We start from the raw sequence: 16,843 nt of genomic DNA, 5'->3' as shown, positions 1-16,843 counted from the left end.
CACAATAGTGTTGAACAACCCGGAGATCATGCCGAGCAATCAAAAGCGAGAGAGAAAAGAAAGAGAAAAAAAAAAACTCCCGCCGATCTCAACATTATTTAAAGCGCATGAATACAGTAAAGCGCGTGAAAATACAAATGAACAAATAACAGTAGGCAATCCCTCAATCTTGCGCAAATAAATGCAGAAAGCATAAAATGAGAAAATACAAAATGTATAGTCTTGTTAACAATGTCCAGTAAGATTGAGGAAAATAAATATAAATAAAATAAAAATTTACCTGCTACAAACAAACAATAGTGGCACTAATCCGTCGGAGCTCTCTAGCGCGGCGCAGAATGTCCACACAGTCACTGTGATAATGAAACCTGCACACAATGGCTCGCGGACGATCACCAGGCTTGGGTTTGGGTTGGAGGGTCCGGTGGGACCGGTCCAAAAGCGGCTCCTTTTCCAGATTGAACGCTTCCTTCAGCAAGGCGGCCACAGCTGCAGCAGTACAGGTGTCAGGACCCTCCGGTACTCCCATTATCCTAACGTTGTTGCGCCGTGATCTGGACTCCAAGTCTTCACATTTATTTTCCAGCTTGGCTACGTTAGCTGTGAGGCGCTCGATAGTAGTTTTCATCACGGCGATGTCATCGGAGCACTCAGTGAGTGCGTGCTCCATTTCTCCAACCGTACCTTTAAGCTTGGACATGGTAGCCTCGGTAGCAGCTTTATCATTCGCCAGCTGTGACTTTACCGCTTGCAGGTCGAGCCTAATAGTAGGCAGAGCATCCCCGAGTGTATCCTGGAGTTCCTTTTTAAAAATATCAGCAATCTCTTTCCTCACCGAGGCCAACAACTCGAGCTTGAGTGCATCGATGTCAAGGTTAGCATGCGCAGAGGCGCCCTCGACCTCTGAAGCAGCAGATGACCCACTCGAGGGTGTGGTCGCGATTTGAGGACTAGGCCGCAGTTGTGTCTGAATAGTTTTGCGAGTTTTAGAGTTCTTTCCAGCCATCTTACGCAGTCCAGAGTTAGACTTCCTAACAAAAAAATTCAGCGGAGTAAGACTATACTAAATATGTGTCGAAAAAGCGCAAAAGATTACAATATTAATCAAAATCGGCAGGAGCTTCCAAACTCACGTCTTACTCCATTAGAGCTCAGCAGGTTTTACTGTTTATCTTCCTGTAATCCACACAGAACCGGTACGAACCATCAGTTTTGGGGACCAGGACGACAGGGGAGGCCCAAGGTGAAAAGGAGGGCTCAATGATATTGGCTGCGTTCGAAACCGCATACTCAATGAGTAGGTACTTAATTTCAATGAGTACTTACTTAATGAGCGCTAAAAGAGTAGGTACTTTATAGCCAGATCTCGTTGAGTATGAATGAGAACCGGACATCTGCCATGTTGACGATATCATGTGACCTACGACGCGTTATCACACGCGCAACAACTTAAAAGATTTGAACGACACGTTTAATTCATCTATCTGTAAATATCATGATATTGATTAAACTTGCTCATTTTGTGGTCTTTTTGAAGAAACTGCTGCCCATTTATTTTGTGAGTACATTTAGGGTTGATTTAAGTTCTTATATTTAACCCTACTAATGTGACCCACCGTTTTATCCTTAACGATATTTATTTTTATTACGAAATCCCAAAATTGTCATCTCTTGAATATGTTGTTAATTTCTTTATTTTATATCCAAACATTTTCATCCATAAGCAAAAGTGGCTTACTGCTTTGTTTTCCTCTTTTTCTTGTTAAATTTAACTATCGTTTCATCCCTCAGGCCTATAAATAACAGAAAATGCATTTTTTTAAATGTATTATATAATTATTTAAGAAAATATATATTGATATTCAACCTTATAGGTTTTTTCCTGTGTATAAAATCTCATAATATGTTTGCAAACCCATGATATATATATATATATATTATATTATATATATATATATGCATGTATAAATACATACATACATATACATACATACATGTACCTCACATTTACTCGACAGCCCTACCTAGAACGGTTTTCCTCAGCGTTTGTAATGTCTGCACAAAGGGAGATTCACCTTTGGAGAAAACTGTTGATTTTATACTCGAAAAATATAAGTATCATTATTAAAAATTAATATTACCCCAGAATGAATTGCATTGCTCCCAGCCCAAAACATACAATAATAACAACGATAAATGCTGATCAATTAATTATATTACTTTTTACTGTAAATTATATAATTCAATAAAACAAACAAAATGTAATGTATATCATATGACATAGCTATGCATGAATACACTCTAGATGTGTATATAGTGAACATCTACATTTTCCTTCAAACAATAAATAAAGCATTAATTAATTGTATTTTATTTACTGACAACAATGAGAAATATTAATAAATTAGTAAAAGAATGAATCAAAGTCACCATCACACAATAAACAAATGCATATACAAGTCAACACATGAAACAAAGCTTTATTACAATCATGTATGTAGGCTACAGGCACTGAACCCCACATCCTTCTGCCATCTCAACACAGCGGTGCCCATTCTGCAGATTTATTCTGATGAATCAGCTGACCGCCAGAGGTGAGCCGTTCCCTCGTGCCTGAGGTTGTTGCGTGATGTGTTGTGCTTCACAATCTGAGGCAATAAAGGCAGGTGGAGTGATGGTGGGTCTCATGAGGGCAAGTGGAGGTTCTCATAAGGGCAGGTGGAGTGATGGAGGGTCTCATCCATGGCACCATCTCCAGGATTCAGCTCTGTGCTCTTCGTCCTCAGTGCTCACACCAGTCTGCTGACATTTCAGATCCTACAAAATGCACAAACATAACACAAAAGCAGTAATTTTAACATCACAATGTCATTTGATTTCAGTATTATTTAGATGACAAAAATGCTTTTTTCCACAAATGCCGCCATCATCTTTCTTTGCAGGTCCTGCTCCACCACAAAAGCTGTGCAGCAAATGCACAGAAATCAAGAATCAGAAAAGTGCTGTAATAGCTCTGTTTGAAATTACAATAATTAAAATAAACTACAACTTAATATTTAAATAGTTGTTGTTATCCATTTCTGTAATGTAACAAAGTCTTTGATGGCAGCATTCAGCTTCATGAGCCACTCTAACATCCAGACCAGACTCACGTTACCTCTGTGATTTATGAGCTCAACACTACATTTACATGTTGAGGTTGTTTTAACTTTTAGTTTTTATCCAATATAAATGTTCCTCAATTTATCAACTAATGGACAAATAAAATAGATAACTTATGTTTAGTTACTTTATAGATTTGTTCTACATAATAGCACACATACATCACTCAGATGCCTATTTCATATAGTAATCTGCAATTCTTATAGAAGAGTTTCTTGCCAGATATTAAATAGACATTTAGTAATTGTATTTAAGATGTATACGGTTTAAAATGTATGCAAATCCACTTTGGAGACATATGTGTCCTTACTGGAGCTTCTCTGTTAGCTATACATAATAAAATGTGATTTACAGCAAAATCACAAATAGCCTATACAGCGTCTTTACACCTTAAACAATTCAACAGTTTACTGTACAGTAGTTCAACACATGCGATCATTTGATTTGTAATACTCACATTTGAGTCTCGTCCGTCATCCTTTCCGTCACGTTCGAGTATGACCTATCCTTCTTCTTCTTTTTTGTGACGTATCCTCTCGCGTGGCCTCCTGGGATAGAAGAGTATCCATCGGTCGAGCACTCAAAAATCTGGCTGGAAGCAGTAAGCCATCCGGGAACTTCTCGCCTACTCTTTTATGAATACTGATGTTTCGAACGTACTGCTTCCTTCACGTACTGTTTTCGCCTACTATATAGTAGGAAAGTAGGCATATTCGAACGCACTTAAGTCCGAATCTCGCGATAATTAGTACGTCACCCAGGTAATTCTCGCCTACTCTTTTGGATTCGTACATACTTTTTCGCTCGCCTACTCTTTTTCCCATACTAAATAGTAGGGAAGTATGCGGTTTCGAACGCAGCCATAGTCTTTGAGCATTTGGTCTACATGGCCTTCAATTATATGTTTCTTAACAGGCGATACCCGATAGGCTCTGGATTTAACTGGCATTGTGTCAGATAACACGATTTTATGTTTCTCCATTGCAGTCCTTCCCAAGATACTCGAGGTTGTACGAGGCCAAAAGTCCATCAACTTCTGCAGCTCCTCAGGTTTATCTGAGTCTAATAATGGTAAATCTTCAGATATCAGTGGATTAAATGGAGGTTCCCAGGAAGGAGGCAGGGCATAATAAAGGTTTGTAGTGACAGTTTGGATGGAGGTTTCCTCAGCAGCAATATTAGAAATTCCTGGAGCCCTCTGATCTGGTAAGAAGGTATAGTAATCATAGCCTTCATCAGTCTTCAGACCATATCTGTTTTGGCCAACCTCCAAGATGGCTGCTGCAGCTCTTAAAAAGTCCAGACCGATTATCAAGGGGAAGGCCAAATGAACATCTTTCATAATATACGTGTTCAATTGACATACCTGATTATGCCACGTATAACTGATGCTTTTTTGATCAATCGCTTGGTGCACTTGTCCATCGGCCAATATGAAACGTTGTAGATGTCCCGCCGAGCACCATGACACGTCTCCTCCTAAGGATCTCCACAGACTTTCTTGCATCAAAGTAAATGTACTTCCTGTGTCAGCAACTGCCCTTATCTCTTTATTCTTTACCGTTACAGGTATCAACAAGAGGGATGACACTGAATGAGGTTGTGCTATGTTCAGTCCAGCCAAATGTTTTGTAGTACTACGTTCAGGTTGTTTCTTATCAGTCTTTTCTTTACTGTTATAGCTGTCAACTTTTTTCCAATAGTCTTTAGCCCCCAAGCAGTCTTTTTCCACCATAGACCCCACCTTTACCAACTGTTCAATTGTCTTCACTGTGCATCTGAGACATCCTGCCACCCTGGGGTTAATGTTATTCAGAACACGACTCACTATTTCATCTTCTGAGATATCTGATTTCCACTTCAGACAAAGGGCCCGGTAATCATAAGCAAAATCCCTTAAATGTTATCCAGGTTGTTGAACCATCGATCTCAGCTTATCTTCTACCTCAGTGAGGTAATCCTCAGGTAGAAATGCTGTCCTGAACGCATTTTTGAAGGATTGCCAATCTGAGACCTTCCTTTTCTCAGCTTTCCACCAGCTCAGAGCAGGACCTCGCAACACTGTGCTCAGGGTCCCAATGAGCTCTAAACTAGGGAGGGGACGGATTTCTAAGTAATTTTCACACTGTTCAATGAAGGTGAGTACATCAGCAGTCTCACAAGCCTCACCAAAGGTGGGAAATTCCAGACGAATCGGTGGCTGGGCACAAAATGAAGAAACTGCTGTAGGGTTATACACAGTGGAAAGTTGCGTATCACCCAGTGAAACATCATACGTCACATTGATAGGTTTTCTGGAAGAGCCTCTAGTAGCTGGAATTGGAGTTTTCGGAACCTCGACGGATGACAAGGATGTACCTGGAGTATAAGGTTGGTTTCGGAAGAAAGAAGGTGTACTTGTCAATTGCAGCTTTTTTAATTGATCTTCCCACCTCTCGTCTCTCCTCAGAAAACAGTCAGCCACCACTCTTTCCAACTTCTCCAGAGATTTCTGGAAATATTCATCCAACTCTGCCAAGCTAGTGTCCACCGGCAACACGAAAACTACTTTCTCTATTTAGTGCACTCTCCACAGATTGTTTAAAATCATGTTCCCCCGCCTGAACTCGATTACCAAGAGCCAATAAATCCACCTTCAATTTGTCTACATCGGCTCTCATCATTTGCATATCATCACATTCATCTTTCTCTACATCATCAACTTCATCCTCAACATCAGAAATGTAAAGAGAACTTAACATAGATGTTACTTCAGCGGTAGGATTGCGTCTTGTAACAAATGGACCAGCCGAGAAATCCATGTTAGGTGTTACCCCAGCAATATCCACCACTTCATCAACATTATTACTGGAAGTCGATGCCCCTTGGTTGCTAATACAAGTAGTCTTTTGAACAATTGGCCTTAGTGTGTCACTCTCTATTTCCTCCATTATGACAAATCCATTGAATCCCTTAAAGTAAGACAATAGAACCTCCCCGTACGGGCCACCACTATGTAACAATTCCCGTAGTATACTGAGAATTTCACATCAAGATAAATAATAGATCTTTTTAAGGAAGTAATCAAAGGAGGTAAAAAATAGTTACATAGTCACACACCATTCGTTCAAACACCAAAGTATATTTACACAGCGTACCAAGACAAAATTAAACACAGGGTATGGTTGTTTTCATATGAGTGCCGTTGTATGGGAAGATAATAGTTCTTAGTTCATATAGTGTATACAAAGTTGAATCAGTCTCACCGTGACGGCAGATAATGTCCGCAAGCAGTTACGTAAAGGGAAATAATGTCCGTGAACACCTCGTGTCTGCAGAGAATGTCCGTGAGCAACTCCGAAACAGCCGATAGAGTCCGTGAACACCTCGTGTCTGCAGAGAATGTCCGTGAGCAACTCCGAAACAGCCGATAGAGTCCGTGAACACCTCGTGTCGTGACGGCAGATAATGTCTGCAAGCAACTCCGAAACAGCCGATAGAGTCCGTGAACACCTCGTGTCTGCAGAGAATGTCCGTTTTTAAATCCTCACAGGCGAACCAACAACATATTATACTCCACTCCAATAATCCCAAGTTTTTTTGTACAAACAAAAACAACCATGCCGGTCTCTTTCTGGACCTTCTCCCCCCACCTCTTCTTATAGGATGACTTGTTGATGTGCATAGCGAGGTAACCCTCCGAATCTCGCGAGAGTTCCTCCCAGAGTTAAAGACCCATACACATAAAATCCAAATCCCATGCAGACATTACAATAACGGTATAAGGACACAATATAAATAACCTAACCCTTATGAGGTGTAGCTACAAAGTGAAGAAGTTCATAAAGTCATTACTGCTGTGCTGCTTGGAAATTTCTGTGTTTGAAGCTTTCTTTTTCGTTAGTTTAGCCACTGTTTCAAATAAATACCTAGGATTATGTTTATTTTCTTCTAATAGGGTTGAAAAATAAGCAGATCTAGCAGCTTTTAAAGCCTCTCTGTATGCAATCGAGCTCTCTTTCCATGAAATGCGAAATACCTCTAGTTTTGTTTTCTTCCAGTTGCATTCCATTTTTCTGGCTGCTCTCTTAAGGGCCGAGTGTGCTCGTTGTACCACGGCGTTGGATTATTTTCTTTAATCTTCTTTAAGTGCAAAGGAGCAACTGTGTCTAAAGTGCTGGAAAAGAGAGAGTTAAAAGTTTCTGTTGCAATATCAAGTTCTTCTAAGCTATCCGGGATGCTAAGATGATGAAACTGATCAGGAAGATTATTGATAAAGCAATCTTTAGTGGCAGAAGTGATAGGTCTCACATATTTGAAACACGGAGTCGGCTTTGCAGCCTTGGCTAAATGTAATTTACTCGAGACTAGATAATGATCTGAGATGTCATCGCTCTGCTGCAGAATTTCAACGGCATCAACATCTATTCCATGTGATAATATTAGATCTAGAGTATGATTACGACGATGAGTAGGTCCTGACACGTGTTGTCTAACTCCAATTGAGTTTACAATGTCTTTAAATGCCAAACCCAATGCATCTTTTTCATTTACTAGACATGTTTTCCTTGGATATTATACAATTTGCAAGCACAATTTGTGGAAAAATAAAAAAAATTAGATGCTTCCAACTGTGAACCAATTTGGTAGAATATATATATATATATATTGCTCTTGCATTCTTTATTGTGGCTCAGTGACACACCTGAATGAAAGGCTCATTATGTATGCGGGCCCCATTGTCTCCTCAGGTGCGAACCACTCAATATGCGTGATGGTGTTGGATCAATGTATTGTTTTATGTGAATGATTAGGCAGGACGATTTTCAGATCATTTTGAAGAAAAAACTCTAGGCGACAACATCCATTAGTCAAAAGTCTTGTATGACACATACTAAATATGTGTCTAGTCAACACATATTTAGTATGTGTTTTGTGGCCTAATTTCAGAAACTTTAGTTTTTAGTTTTTTTCAATAACCATGCATAAACATTATTCTCTCAAAAATACAAACATGTACATAAATGTTGCTCACATATTATGGTTGCCCTGTTTGTGCTAAATATAGTGTAATTACACCTTTGCCATGGGGGCATGTCAAAACATCTCAAGGACCCCAAAAAACACCGTGGACCACCCCAGATGGTTAAGCAGGCTAGGAGACAGGATTTGCCCCACTGAAGAATCTCACCAGTATTCCAGTTGATCAGCGGGTGGTCATCTGCATGGGTTCTGGTGTTGGAAGGCTGGTAGATGGTACTAGAGGTGGAGGATGAAAAGCGGGTTGGAATAATGAACAAGCAGAAAGTCGTTGGGAAATATCCCATAATATCATCATGAACAACCATTAGTTGACAAATCTCAGGATCTAAACCTTGACGATAGTCTGTGAGAAGAGCCGTTTCATTCCATCCACTTGCCACAGAGAGAGGAGCATGACTGGAGAGGAGTGAGATCACAAAAGCAATGCACGCTCGATTGGTGGTGTAAAGTTGAGGTTGCATCTCAAAGTGTAGCTTGTACTGTAAGGTCAGATAAATCCTATCACATAGAGCCTCTTTCACCTAGCTATCATCATATAGAGACTGTGTCTGTTCCCCGAATTTGGAAATCCAAAAAACGTTTAAACCCATCTAAGGTTAAAAATTGAATTGATGTTCAACAAATAAAAAACAGCTATATTACAGATGAGCAAATGCTAAAGCTTGGGTTGCTGAATATTCGATCGCTTACTTCAAAAGCACTCGTTGTTAACGATATGATTTCAGATAATAACCTAGATGTGCTGTGTTTGACAGAAACCTGGCTAAAACCAAACGATTACATTACTTTAAATGAATCAACCCCGCAAGATTACTGTTATAAACATGAGCCTCGTCTGAAACGCAAAGGGGGTGGTGTTGCTGTAATTTATAGTAATAGTTTCAAAACCACTAAGAAATCAAGTTTTAAATATAATTCTTTTGAAGCATTGGTGCTTAATGTGAAAATATATAGTGTAAACGATAAATCACGTTTGAGATTTGTGCTGGCTACTGTATACAGGCCACCAGGGCACCATACAGACTTTATCAAAGAATTTGCGGACTTTCTATCAGAATTAATATTGACTGCAGATAAAGTACTAATTGTTGGTGATTTTAATATACACATCGATAATGAAAAAGATGCATTGGGATTGGCATTTAAAGACATTGTAAATTCAATTGGAGTTAGACAACACGTGTCAGGACCTACTCATCGTCGTAATCATACTCTAGATCTAATATTATCACATGGAATAGATGTTGATGCCGTTGAAATTCTGCAGCAGAGCGATGACATCTCAGATCATTACCTAGTCTCGTGTAATTTGCATTTAGCCAAGGCTGCAAAGCCGACTCCGTGTTACAAATATGTGAGACCTATCACTTCTGCCACTAAAGATTGCTTTATTAATAATCTTCCTAATCAGTTTCATCATCTCAGCATCTCAGATAGCTTAGAAGAACTAGATATTACAACAGACACGTTTAACTCTCTCTTTTCCAGCACTTTAGACACAGTTGCTCCGTTGCGCTTAAAGAAGATTAAAGAAAATAGTCCAACGCCGTGGTACAACGAGCACACTCTGGCCCTTAAGAGAGCAGCCAGAAAAATGGAGCGCAACTGGAAGAAAACAAAACTAGAGGTATTTCGCATTTCATGGAAAGAGAGCTCGATTACTTACAGAGAGGCTTTAAAAGCTGCTAGATCTGCTTATTTTTCAACCCTATTAGAAGAAAATAAACATAATCCTAGGTATTTATTTGAAACGGTGGCTAAACTAACGAAAAATAAAGCTTCAAGCCCAGAAGTTTCCAAGCAACACAGCAGTAATGACTTTATGAACTTCTTCACTTATAAGATTGATAATATCAGGGACAAAATTATAACTATGCAACCGTCTACTACAGTATCACACCAGGCAGTGCATTGTAGTCTCCCTGAGGAAAAATTTGATTCATTTGTTGCTATAGGAGAGGAAGAATTTACTAAACTCATTAAATCATCTAAATCTACAACATGTATGTTAGACCCTATACCGACTAAGCTACTGAAAGAAATACTTCCAGAGGTCATAGATCCTCTTCTTAATATCATTAATTCGTCTTTGTCTCTAGGATACGTACCAAAAAACTTTAAGCTGGCTATGATTAAACCGCTTGTTAAAAAAACGCAACTTGATCCTACAGAATTAGTCAATTACAGGCCGATCTCGAATCTACCTTTTCTGTCAAAGATATTAGAAAAGGCAGTATCCTCACAACTGTGTTCCTTTCTTGAAAGAAATGATATCTGCGAGGATTTCCAGTCAGGATTTAGACCATAGTACCGAAACAGCTCTCGTTAGAGTCACAAATGATCTGCTCTTATCATCCGATCGTGGTTGTATCTCTCTATTAGTGTTACTCGATCTTAGTGCTGCATTTGACACTATCGACCACAACATTCTTTTAAATAGATTAGAACATTATGTTGGCATTACGGGAAATGCACTAGCATGGTTTAAATCATACTTATCGGACCGTTATCAGTTTGTAGCAGTAAATGATGAGATGTCTCATCGATCACAAGTTCAGTATGGCGTACCACAAGGCTCAGTACTAGGACCGCTGCTGTTCACTCTGTACATGCTACCCTTAGGAGATATCATTAGGAAACATGGCATTAGCTTTCACTGTTATGCCGATGATACTCAGCTCTATATTTCTTCAAAACCTAACGAAACTTATCAATTCACAAAATTAACGGAATGCATAGCGGATATAAAAAATTGGATGACTTGTAATTTCCTACTTCTAAATTCTGAAAAAACAGAGTTTCTAATTATTGGACAAAAAACTTCCTCACGTAATAATCTAGAATACTGTCTAACACTTGATGGCTGCTCTGTTAAAGGGGACCTATTATGCAAAATTCACTTTTGTATGGTGTTTGGACATAAATGTGTGTTGGCAGTGTGTGTACACAACCACCCTACAGTGATAAAAATCCACTCTCTCCTTTTTTTTAATCTCCATAAATCAAAAGCAGTCTCTCCAAACGACCCGTTTTCAGAATGTGGCTTTAGTGACATCACTAAAGCCACAGGCCCCGCCCCCGAGTGTTGACTGACACTGCCGTTATAACTTAGACCCGCCCTGATCGAGTTCACTGCGAGTTGTACACATCAGCCATTGCTGTAGCAATGCACTCACGAGAAGCATCGAAGCATCTCCCAAGCGTTGAAGGTGTTGTAGCTGGATGTATTCATTCACATAGCTCTCTTTATTTACTCTTGAAATCTGCTAGCCAGTGAAGACGAGGTGGATTCATTTTGTTTTCAAAGAAAATCCTCCCTCAACTCAACAGAAATGTATGTAAGTTAGGCTAACGTTACTTATGCACTTCTTATACTGTTTACTCAGCTCTAACAGTGATTTTCTGAAGAAAAACTGATGCTTCATCTTTTGTGTGACATACAGTAAACTTTATTAAACTCATCAGTATATTTTGTGTCATCATTCAGACAATTCAGATCGTCAGACGGAGTCCTACAGCAGGCTTGCATTAATAGTGTATACAAGCAATGCCAAATAGGTTTTAATCGTAATTAAACGAAACTATACCTTTTCCAACTCCATACAGCATATATTCTCTGACTCTGTAGGCATTTTTATGGTCGAAATGAACACCATTACTGTGACTGTCTGTTTTATTATTATCATCTTTACTGTTCTCTGGCTCTGATCGCGGCTGCTTAGGCTCCGCCCCCTGTGCCGTGAACCAGCAGCTCATTAGCATTTAAAGGAGAAGCACTAAAACAGTGCGTTTTTCACAGACCCAAAAAATGATGATTTAAATGTGCTGTAAATAAAATTCTGTTGGGTATTTTGAGCTAAAACTTCACATACACACTCTGGGGACATCAGAGACTTATTTTACATCTTGTGAAAATGGGCATAATAGGTCCCCTTTAAGTCTTCGTCGTCGGTTAGGAACCTGGGTGTGTGTGTGTGTGTGTGTGTGTGTGTGTGTGTGTGTGTGCTCTTTGATACCAATCTTTCATTTGAAAGTCACTTGTCTAGTATCTGTAAAACTGCATTTTTCCATCTTAAAAATATATCTAAATTACGCCATATGCTCTCATTGACAAATGCGGAACAATTAGTTCATGCGTTCACGACCTCAAGGCTAGATTATTGTAATGCTCTACTGGGTGGTTGCCCTGCACGCTTAATAAACAAACTACAGCTAGTTCAAAACGCAGCAGCTCGAGTTCTTACCAGAACCAGGAAGTATGACCATATTAGCCCAGTTCTGTCAAAACTGCACTGGCTCCCTATTAAACGTCGCATCAATTTTAAAATATTGCTGATCACTTACAAAGCACTAAATGGTTTAGCTCCGCAGTACTTGAGCGAGCTCTTAACGCATTATAGTCCGTCACGTCTATTGCGATCTCAAAATTCCGGCCAGTTGATAATACCTAGAATATCAAAATCGACTGCTGGCGGACGATCCTTTTCCTATTTAGCACCAAAACTCTGGAACAGTCTTCCTACCATTGTCCGGGAAGCAGACACACTCTGTCAGTTCAAAGCCAGATTAAAGACACATCTCTTTGACCTAGCTTTCACATAATACATTATAGACTTCTATAATTTAATGTTAGGCTGCATATATTAGGTCAGCCGGAACCGGGAACACTTCCCAAAAATCCTGATGTACTCGTTACATCATGAGAAGAATGGCATCTACGCTAATTTTAGTGTCTGTGTTTATCCCGAGGTTTTCCTGCAGCCTGCCGGATCCAGGCCGTATCCAGATCTGACGAAGGACCTTCGCCTGGACCCGATGTCAACGCAGTGCTGAAGTGCCAACTAGTCTCTCCCTATGGAGGATCCCACTACCACTCTACAGATAAGGCGTTGTCGGGAAAATCCGTTTCGTGTTCCTACCCCAAAGCAACAAAATAAAATAAAATTCTTTATCAAAATTTATAAGGAAAGACAAGTACTTTGTTTAGGCTTGGCTTGTAGGGAATTCCAAACCTGCGTATATTCAAACACACATAACTATAGAACCCATTCTAAATGCGCATGTGAACGCCATCAGCGTTTCTCACATCTTCGCGTTAAAGTCTGTGTAGAGAGAATGGTGTCGTCTTAGCGGCCCCTAATTTAATAACAAATGATCATTGCGACGGAAGCAAATCAATCAAAACTAACTTTAGATGGAAATAACTTAACTCTGCTGTAAAGCCGAAACAATCTCTGTTACCTTAAATTATACGCTTATCTCTGTAAAGCTGCTTTGGAACAATCTACATTGTTAAAAGCGCTATATAAATGAAGATGACTTGACTTGACAACTGTAGAATAAACCCGCAGCAATCCTCCGCCTCGCCGCAGTATGTCGCTGCTCGGGCCATGGGACTGGCATAGGCAGCAGATGAAGAAGTGGTGGGTGGTGGAGGAAGTGCATGACGAACGGCGTTCACCGGGAAGCAGACACACTCTGTCAGTTCAAAGCTAGACTAAACACACATCTCTTTGACCTAGCATACACATAACACATTATAGACTTCTATAATTCAATGTTAGGCTGCATAGATTAGGTCAGCCGGAACCGGGAACTCTTCCCATACTGTACATCCTGATGTACTCGTTACATCATTTAGTCTCTCTGTTTATCCCGAGGTTTACTGCAGTCCGCCAGATCCAGGCTGTATCCAGATCTGATGAAGGACCTGCGCCTGGACACGACGACAACGCAGTCCTGAAATGTCAACTAGGCTCTTCCCTGTGAAGGGAATTTCCTATTATCAATGTAAAGCTGCTTTGGAACAATCTACATGGTTAAAAGCGCTATATAAATGAAGATGACTTGACTTGACCAATTCAGCGAATGGATCCGTGTTAGCGGTGCTCGTGCTCTGCATTTTGTTGGTCCGGTCTTCTGTCACATCCATAAGAAGGCAGACAAGGTAGAGTGTAACAAACAAACAAACAAACTTTATTAAAGTGCAGAGTGAGCGATTTGTGTGATGAGTGAGCGGAATTGAATCCTTTTTATTACACATATGTTCAATTCAATAGCTTTTTCACTGTTCAGTATAAAGATTATTTCACCATTTTTGATAATGTGTTCTGTATATGGGACAGTTATTGCCCACTTATTACATTGCAGTAGTCAATTTACAGGGTAAACTGGGAGGATTATGGACAGCTCAAGCATTCTTGAATTCCAATGGATGACATAACCCCTCTATTTCTGGACCCCATTCCTAATTCACAGAAATCATCTTAACCACACCAAATTACCCTTCAGATGAGTTCCAGGAGCTGCTCAAAGGAAGAGTGATCTACAGTGGCCTGTTCAGTTCAGTTCAGTTCCACCTGTGCTTTGCTTTCATGTGGAAATACTAAACAATACCAAAACAGCGAAGAAATGAAGCAAAAAAATAAAACAAAAAAGTATTAAGATTTGAAAAGTGTAAGAGAATTCTAATCTGGACTGAAGAAATTAATTACATTTCAAAGCTAATGTTCAACTTTAAAATAATTTATAATTAATAAATAAATAAATAAATAAAACGTTTGTATGTTACATCATCAGTGGGCAGTAGATGGGTGGGCCGTCTGATCCAGCCACTGTATAAAGTGAGCAGAACAAATAAAGAGAGCAGAACAAACTCCTAACATGAGGAGACTCACTCATGGCTAATGAGACAGAGGATCATGAGACTCTTTACTGCTTTCCTGACATCAACTCATCATGTATCAAGATATTTGAATACTCTAGACATGAATACATTATTATGCATGTGGTTTTTTCATTGCTGTCAGCATGGACTGTGTTTCTGAACCTGCTGGTGATCATCTCTATCTCTCACTTCAAGAAGCTTCACACTCCAACAAACCTGATTATTCTCTCTCTGGCTGTGGCCGACATGCTTTTTGGACTTATTGTGATGCCCGTAGAGGCCATCATACAGATTGAGGCTCAGTGTTGGTACTTTGGAGAAACTTTCTGTAGTCTGTATATTATAGCCATTGGATCGCTCTCCACAGCAGCTCTCAGTAGTTTAGTTTTAATTGCTGTCGATCGTTATGTGGCTGTGTGTTACCCTTTACACTACCCACAGAAAATAACCACAACTAAAACTGTAATAAGCATCTGTCTGAGCTGGGCTTTTTCATTATCTTATGCTCTTTCAGTTGTAATTGTGGTTAAATATTTTAACATTAATTCATCCACAGCCGACGTGTGTTATGGAGATTGTGCTCTTAGTGGGGGAATTACCATGTTTATCGCTGATGCGTTAATTACTTTTATTTTTCCATGTATCATATGCCTAACTTTATATTTGAGGATTTTCTATGTAGTACTTCAGCATGTGAAAGTCATAAACTCTCAGATGAAGGGTGGTAAATGTGTAACAGAAGGTTCATTGAAGAGGAAATCTGAGAGTAAAGCTGTTCTAATATTAGGAATCATTGTGGTAGTTTATATGATTGGCTATGTTCCATACTATACCTGTGAAATATTGGTAAACTCTAACATAGCCAGAGCTGTTATAACATGGATGTGGAACATAAACCCATCTCTGGATCCTCTGATCTATGCTATATTTTATCCCTGGTTTAAAAAGACAGTTAAACACATCTTAACTCTGAAAATATTTCAGCCAGGATCCTCTCTGGTCGATATTTTAGAGAATAGAATAGAATGAGGCATTTATATAGCACTTTTATGATTATCTTTGTAGGATTTATATTTGTATTTACACTACATGTATCTTTATTTTATTTCAGAGAGTATGTTTTCTGCATTTCATGTTCAATTTGAACAATTTCTTAAAACTGAAATTAGTTCATAAATTGTATTAAATTAGCTCATTAAATAAACTAAATTCTAAATGTAGATATTATGTGCTTTATGCTTAATCACTTTCATCAGTCATGTTGCATCTGTGTTATCTAAAAAACATAATGACAAAAAGGGACAGTCGTACAGAACTAAACTCGGTCAAAAAAGTGATATCTAACTTTCAACTGCTTTTATTTCCAGAAAATGTCTTAATGTATAAATATTGTTATGAAAATAAAAAGATTCAACAACTGGGACATAAACTAAACAAGTTCCGCAGACATTTGATGAAAAGAAATGGAACAATGAGTCCCTGAACAATATGAAAATAAGCAGTCATATCTGGTGTAGCCAGGAGCTGCTGTAAGTCCCACAGATCATCCTCATGGACTGTAGCAGACTGGCCTTTTCTTGCTGTGAGATGTTACCCCACTCTTCCACCAAGCCTCTCAAAGTTCTCAAAGATGGTTCCTGGATTAGAAATCACAGTTTGTGTGTGTGTGTGTCCTGGTAAACCCAAACGTCCCCACAAAGATAGTAATATCAGAAATGTCTGACCTTGTGGAAAAAAGTTGTTATGGTCCCCATGAAGAAAACATGTTACAAATTATACTAAATTATGTGTGTGTGTGTGTGTGTGTGTGTGTGTGTGTGTGTGTGTGTGTGTGTGTAAATGATTGAATACTGTATATACACCACTCATATTGGGTGTCCATATTTTATGGGGACATAGACTGAACCTAACCTTACCTCTAAACACAACCCTCACAGAAAATTTACATTTTCAAAAAAACATAATTTAGTATAATTTATAACATGTTTTCTG

At 39.1% G+C, this 16,843-nt stretch overlaps 1 protein-coding gene across 1 annotated transcript; it reads left to right on the top strand.

Annotated features, from left to right (window-relative positions):
• Positions 1-14,863: 14,863 nt before the first annotated feature.
• LOC308693866 (trace amine-associated receptor 13c-like) lies at positions 14,864-15,880 on the top strand (the record flags this gene model as incomplete). The annotated part of the gene is made up of 1 exon (XM_081370957.1): positions 14,864-15,880. The coding sequence occupies one exon, from the start codon at positions 14,864-14,866 to the stop codon at positions 15,878-15,880; it is 1,017 nt and encodes a 338-aa protein (XP_081227083.1).
• Positions 15,881-16,843: the final 963 nt, after the last annotated feature.

This window comes from Scardinius erythrophthalmus (assembly GCF_964197995.2).
Source record: "Scardinius erythrophthalmus genome assembly, chromosome: 7".
NCBI lineage: Eukaryota > Metazoa > Chordata > Actinopteri > Cypriniformes > Leuciscidae > Scardinius > Scardinius erythrophthalmus.
This window is presented reverse-complemented; position numbering and strand designations above follow the sequence as displayed.